This window comes from Lissotriton helveticus, chromosome 11 (genome assembly GCF_964261635.1).
Source record: "Lissotriton helveticus chromosome 11, aLisHel1.1, whole genome shotgun sequence".
In the NCBI taxonomy this organism is placed as follows: Eukaryota; Metazoa; Chordata; class Amphibia; order Caudata; family Salamandridae; genus Lissotriton; species Lissotriton helveticus.
The window spans coordinates 4,717,846-4,725,369 of NC_136072.1; the positions used below are offsets into that span (position 1 = coordinate 4,717,846).

A 7,524-nucleotide genomic window follows, 5' to 3' on the forward strand; every position below is an offset into this window, starting at 1 on the left:
CACCATCCTCTACACCTGATGTGAAGGAGAGTGTAGACCCACACCACTAACCTCTGCACCTTAAACACCTCCACAGCCACACCTGACGTGAAGGAGAGTGTAGACCCACACCACCAACCTCTGCACCTTAAACACTGCCACAACGACACCTGATACAAAGGAGAGTGTAGACCCACACCACCAACCTCTGAACCTTAAACACCTCCACAGCCACTTCTGAAGTGAAGGAGAGTGCAGAACCACACGAGCAACCTCTTTACCTTAAACAGCACCACAGCCACACCTGATGTAAGGGAGAGTGTAGGAATACACCCCCAACCTCTGCACGTTAAACAGCACCGCAGCCACACATGAGGCGAAGGAGAGTGTAGGAATACACCGCCAACCTCTGCACCTTAAACACTGCCACAGCCACACCTGATACGAAGGAGAGTGTAGAACCACACAAGCAACCTCTGCACCTAAAACACCACCACAGCCACTACTGATGTGAAGGAGAGTGTAGAACCACACCACCAACCTCTGCACCTTAAACACCACCACAGCCACACCTGATGTAAGGGAGAGTGTAGGAATACACCACCAACCTCAGCACCTTAAACACCACCACAACCACACCTGATGTGAAGGAGAGTGTAGAACCACACCAGCAACCTCTGCACCTTAAACACCACCACAGCCACACCTGATGTGAGGGAGAGTGCAGTCCCACAGTATTAACCTCTGCACTTTAAACACTCTCCTTCACATCAGGTGTGAGACAGTGGTGGTGAGTGTAGAGCCACACCACCAACCTCTGCACCTTAAACACCACCACAGCCACACCGGATGTGAAGGAGAGTGTAGAACCACACCAGCAACCTCTGCTCCTTAACCACCACCACAGTCATACCTGATGTGAAGGAGAGTGTAGAACCACACCACCAACCTCTGCAACTTAAACCCCACCACAGCCACACCTGATGTAAGGGAGAGTGTAGAACCACAACACCACCGTCTGCACCTTAAACACCACCACAGCCACACCTGATGTGAGGGAGAGTGCAGTCCCACAGCATTAGCCTCTGCACTTTAAACACTCTCCTTCACATCAGGTGTGAGACTGTGGTGGTGAGTGTAGAACCACACCACCAACCTCTGCACCTTAAACACCACCACAGTCTCACACCTGATGTGAAGGAGAGTGTAGAACTACGCAACCAACCTCTGCACCTTAAACACCTCCACAGCCACCCATGATGCAAAGGAGAATGCAAAACCAAACCACCAACCTCTGCAACTTAAACACCACGACAGGCTCACACCTGATGTGAAGGAGAGTGTAGAACCACACCACCAACCTCTGCACCTTAAACACCACCACAGCCACACCTGATGTGAAGGAGAGTGCAGTCCCACAGTATTAACCTCTGCACCTTACACACCACCACAGTCACACCTGATGTGAAGGAGAGTGTAGAACCATTCGAAATGATTTGTGGTCCATCCCATGTTCACAGAGTAAAATGTGAAGTGCATTGTTCTCCCCTCAGACTCAGCGCACCAAATAAAAAACGAAAAGAAAACAGACTACAAAATGTAGAAGAATTCAAATATTCTCCAAATACAGTGATTTCTTCTCATAGGTGCCTTAGATGTTGGCATACTTTCAAGCTGAATGAACATCTCACTTTCGCAATCTTTTTGCCTTTTCAGACTTGTTCGTTGTTGTGCTGGTCCTCCAGGCCTCCATGACCATCTTCTTTATATTTGCTGACTTTCCTGGTTTCTACAGCGCACTGGAGGTACGTCTGGCCCCTGGCAATGCCACACTCCCAGATTCTCACACTGTAATAATAATGCTTTGCTATGAAAGATGCAGTGCATGTGTCTGCCTCTGGTGCAGAACCCTTTGTTTAAATCCCAAGTCACTGTAAAGCATCTCTTCCAAGGACAGACAGAGGGCAGCAGAGGAGGGTAGGGGTGTGGGGGGTTAGGTGGATAGGGGCTTAAGAAAAAATACTTACCTCCTCGCCGCGTCTCTCCTCATTGTTCCTCGTCGTCGTCCCTCCGCTCTGTCTGGAACAAGAAGCACCCAGGCTCTCCTAAGCCAACCACCAGGCTGCAATACAGCGTGGTGATTGGTTTGAGTGCTGTGGTACGGTGCTCTGCTAGGGAATGGGAGCCTGGGCATGTTCTCCAACCATGCTTTAATGCAGCCTGGGGGGAAAACATGCAAAGTGCCCATGACTGTTTGGCCAGCCCGAGACGGCCGGCCAAACACTCATGTGCACTGAGTGTGCCCAGCACTCCTCTCCCTGCTGGGAGAGTAGAGCAACCCAATGCTGCAGCAACAGGAAACAAAAATGATAACGTGTTATCATTTTATTTTTCCTTTATTTTCACTGCTGAAAGCATTGTGGAGGCGCTCCTCCTTAGCGGTAGAGCCACCACTGCCAGACCCCTTTACAACCAACATCCAATGGCTCGCCCACTCAGCCCATGAACATACAAATCATGTCACTTTACGCCATCGTGATCTACAATTATAATCTACAATTATAATCTATAGAAATGTGCGGGTGGAGCTGGCACTTAGGCACTCTTTTCTGAGATGTAATGAGTCTGGGAAATCCCAACTCAACTCATATTTTCAGGGCAGAAGTGGAAGGGATTTTTTCATTTGTTTGACCATGTGTCGGGGTATGGGGGCAGTAGTTTTCCTCATGAGTGAGTTTGGGGTTACGGGGCAATCGAATGGAATGTGGCTTCAGTGTTCTGAGTCAAGGTGGATATGGCCTTCTCTGTGGTTCTGATACATTTTACATAAGAGAAAGCTCCAACTGCATGAGGGAATTAGTTTATTAGGAGCTAAAAATCCAATTTTTTTTAAAAGAGCAAAGTCCCAGTGCAAAATGGACATTCGTTTTTTGAAAGAGAAAACTCTCAGTTCTTCAGGGATTTCGCCTTTAATAATAAAGTAATGTTCCTGATTCACTGGTAGTTTTCTGTCGTACACAAAAAAACTATTGTCCCTCAAGGAGTAGGATTTTGCCCGATATTCTGATTGTTTTCTCAAAGAGTGTGAGGGGCATTTGAGCTTTTTCCATGTCTGGCACTCTGTCCATTGCCTTCCAGACAAAAATATAGCGGATTGGAAATAGAGCGGTCTTCGGCCCCCGTTTCCACCAGTGGATGTTCAGCGGGATGATTTCCCATAGCATACCCTGCCGGGGCTCCTCTGCAGGGAATCTGGTGTACCTCCTGCTCAGAGAGTCGGGAGGATATGAGAGATAGGAAATCAGTAAAGACATTCATTGATTTTGGCGGCTCTCCCATGAGTTTTTCTGCTCATATATCTATTACAAATTGTGAACCTCTGTAAACTGTGGCCTATTGGAAATGACTGTAGAACCCATAAAACTGAAATTCTACTTTTGTTAGTGGTCTATCTCTAGAGTTCCACATCCTCAAAACAACGTCAAATTAATTATTATTGATAAACTTAAATGATATTCCTGTTGTAACTCTCCTCTTTTTTACTTCATAACTCTTTCTTTCTAGTGATCTCCTAGGATGCGACCTCGCTGACCGGGAAGAGTCATTGTAGCAGGCAGTATCTAGATTGTGACCATGGATGTCCTATATATTACATTTTTTATTCTGTTATTTCATCCAATATTTCATTGTTTTGTTGCCGAGTCATAATCCTTTAAAACAGCTGCTTATTAATGCAGTACTTGTAATTTGCCGTGTGAATTGATGTAATATGTCCTTCTCCCTCCCCTCTACAGCTCGTCTGCCTTCCCACCCTGTGGCGGGTTCACATCCTCGTTCTGGTCATAATTTGTCTTTTGGTTCTCTCTTTCATTGAGGTAAGAAGACGTTTTTGTAGTATTAGACTACTAACAATGAAAATTTTGGATACAGATTTTGGAACCCATGTACAAAGCTTTGAGATCATAAAAATGCAGGTCATAGTGTACAAAAGTTACATTCTGAGCTGGGAATGTATTTCTGACTCAGAAAGTGCGCCCCATGACCCATAAGAAACCACAGAGGAAAGAAGGCATGTAAAGCCCCCCCACCCCTTTTGTGTTTCACTTTGCAATGCACCAGGATTGCCTGGTTGTTATTTTAATCATCGAAAGCCTGGAATTGTTTCCCTCGAATGCTGTGGCATGTTCTGGATCAGTAGGGGAGGTACTGAAAAGAGCCGTTGCTTAAAGCCTTTGGTGAAATTGACATTGACTTTCACTTGGTAAAAGACAGACTTTTCCATGGGTAAAAGAGGGTTCTGCTGTTTCATTAAAGGGACTCTTTCCCCTTCCTCTGCATTCTCCTGTGATGAGGTGTGGTTTTCTTTTATGAGATGACTTGGAATTGTCTTTGGGTCCTTGCCGCTTCTTCTCCAGTACGTTTTTGTCTTCTTAGATACTGAACTATTCCATTATAATAGTGGTGAGCACTCCACGTTTCACAATAATCTAGGGGTGTTGAACCCTCCCGCTTTACAGCATCAGCTCAGCTTACCAGTAACCACTGGACCTAAAGTTTTACACAATTTTTAGCCATGAAATGGCCTTTCCCAGTGGCTCACATGGAACCAGCAGTGACCACTCATTGCCCACTGTGCTCTTCTATCTGCAGGGGCTGATATGTTACCTTATAAAATGTATAAAGTGTGACTGATGCCCCAGAGGGTGTCCTCCTGGAGTGCCCCCATTGCCTTCCACCAAGAGCCACCACTGATGATGTACACACACTGACCTCCCAGCAGCCTGGCCCACATTAACAGCTCCACAGTGCAGCAGCAGTCACTACTCTGCACTGCTCCATGCAGCCTACTTTTATTAAGAAGCCGTGGCTGGTGTTTGCTCACTTGTCACTAATTCATTCAGTCAGGATTCCAAAACAGAATCAGTCTTCACAGATCTTGTTTTGAGGTTTCCAAAAAGTGTGTTTCTTGTAGACTTTCAAAGGTCTCATGTGAGCCCAGTAGGTCCCTTGAAATATGCAATCAAACTCGTGAAGGTTTCTGAGAAGAAAGATATAGAAATAATATTGCACATGGGGTGGATACAAGAGGTGGATACATGAGGTGCATACATTTGGTAGATACATGGGGTGGATACATCAGTTACATAAATGGGGTAGATACATGGGTGGGTCATGTGATAGATGCATGGGGTGGGTGGATACAGGTGGTGGATACATGATAGATACATGGGGTGGGTACATTGGTAGTTACATGGGGTGGATACATGTGGTGGGTACATGGGGTGAGTAGATGCATGGGGTGTGAATGTGGTAGGTGCATGGGGTGAGCAGATACATAGGGTGGATGCATGTGGTGGATGCATGGGATGAATACATAGGGCGAATGCGTGGATAGATACATGGGGTGGATACATAGGGAGATACACGCATGACTGATGGAGCATGGCAGTTTTAGGCTGAGACTTCAGGTAGATTGCGTTACTAGAAAATCAAATATGGAACAACCCCTTTTGGTTTGGGTGGTAACGTCACGTGTGTGTGAAAGATACTGTTGTGCGCAGCATTTACATATATTTAAGGACAGCCGCAACTTCACAGCCTATTGATGTACCAAGGCCAAAGGGCCCAGTGTCTTCTCGCAATAACACTCTAATCTCTTCAACAAAACCTCTGTGAAAAGAATCTCTAACCTATCACAAACATCTCTCAATTCACAGGACGTGCTCCTCGACAACCGGAAGCTCTGGCTGTGGCTGAAAAAGGTTTTCAAGGTGAAGCCAGGAAGTAATTACAAGAAGATGCAACTTATCTTGGACGCTGACCCTGAGTGGCCCCCGGTGAAGAGAGTGGAGTACGCCGCAGACCCCAGCAGCAAGGATGTCAACGGCACCAAGGAAGTCTACTGCAATCCAGCCTTCGACAACAATGAAACGGTTGAAACCCAAGCCTGAAGCCCCATGAAGACTCTATGCCCGCAATGGAGCAGCGGCCCCTGCGACTCAAGGCAACATAATAGAGTTGTATTTATTATTTGCAGGTTTCATAGAGGGCTTGTTCACCTCAGCTGCAAAAATTAGAAAATCAGAAAGGCAGCGGCCATTCTGTGTGGCATCAGTGACCGATAATGGATCAATGCGGAGATGCAATGAAGACCTTTGCAGGGGCACAGACATGGGTTTGACATGTTCTTGAATGTTGGCCAGGATTCACCAGTTTACTGTCACTAGTTCTTAACATGGACCTACAACAACAAATGGAACACCAAAGACTAAAATGTTAAGATAGTAGAGACCTCCAAGAGCTCTTCATGTTGGTATCAATGCAATATAAATGTCATGATTGATTCACTTAAATGATCTAACATTCCCTCGGGTCCTTGAGGTCTTTGAGTGATGTACAGCGAGATGCAGCAGCAATATCCATGTTTTATGTCATCCGCATAAGCACGAAAGGCTCTTCTATCTGAATGTAATGAAAACTTATGACATAGTGAAAGACTCCATCACTTGCTGATTTTAACTTGTGAACTGAGAGCATCAACCTTCATCAAGAGATCACCTCTTGTTCAATGTTTTAGATCTTTTTCAGCAAACTGAGGACCCCAACCTGAATGCCGCAGGTCATGGTCTCGGCCAGGGCTAGCATTTAGCCTCCCTCCTTCTCACCCAAAGCTTACACTTTTACAGTGTTCTATCGTATCTGGATTCAAATTTGAATTTGAGAATTCTCAAATTTAAAGTCATTATTAGTGGGGGTCTTGTTTGTGACCAGTTCTACTGTGGGTTTTCCACTTCAATTTACAAACGGTAGCAATGACTTACTAAAATGACGCCGCAGCGAGAGTAAACAGGGCTTGGATAATTCGACTGATCTGACGATAAATAAAGTGACACCTGAAGCAAGGCACAATAATACATGGGTTCCCTCTGACTGATGACCATTGAAGCAGATAAGCATCCATACATTCACTGCAACATTGGTGGAGAGCCCTTTCCACCCAAGACAAACACATGTGTATGGCTCAGTAGAACTGGTCTAAACTGAAACTTTGAAAGAGGTCATATCCAGTCCATAGTGATACTGCACAGTCATCCCCTTAGCATTGTTTGCCCTAAGAGACCGCTGGCAGTCCCTTTCCAAGCTTCCTGTGACCCTTGGCCATGGTCCTACCCAAGCTTCCTGCGTCTCCTTGACCTAAGTCCTAACCAAACGTCCTGTGACTCCTTGTCCATGGTCCTCCCCAAGCTTCCTGTGACCCTTGGCCATGGTCCTCCCCAAGCTTCCTGAGTCTCCTTGGCCTTAGTCCTACCCAAGCTTCCTGTGACTCCTTTGCCAAGGCCCTATCCAAGCTTCCTGTGACTCCTTTGCCAAGGCCCTACCCAAGCTTTCTATGACTCTTTGGCCTTGGTCCTGCTCAAGCTTCCTGTGACTCCCAGGCCACTGTCCTACCCAAGTGTTACATTCTTACTCATTAATGTATATATTCCTTTAAGAGTCTGACTGGTCGCATGCACCTGCATGAGCTCCTGCGTGAGCCAGTGCATG

General features: G+C 46.1%; 1 protein-coding gene across 1 annotated transcript in view; it reads left to right on the top strand.

Moving 5' to 3' along the window:
* The window catches only part of LOC144792953 (putative cation-transporting ATPase 13A4), a 254,179-nt gene extending 248,249 nt beyond the window's left edge, over positions 1-5,930 (top strand). The window contains exons 28-30 of the mRNA XM_078668165.1: positions 1,696-1,784; positions 3,774-3,854; positions 5,697-5,930. Coding sequence (XP_078524291.1) covers positions 1,696-1,784; positions 3,774-3,854; positions 5,697-5,930 — 404 coding nt within the window. The remainder of the gene's footprint in view (positions 1-1,695; positions 1,785-3,773; positions 3,855-5,696) is intronic.
* The last annotated feature ends 1,594 nt before the right edge of the window (positions 5,931-7,524 follow it).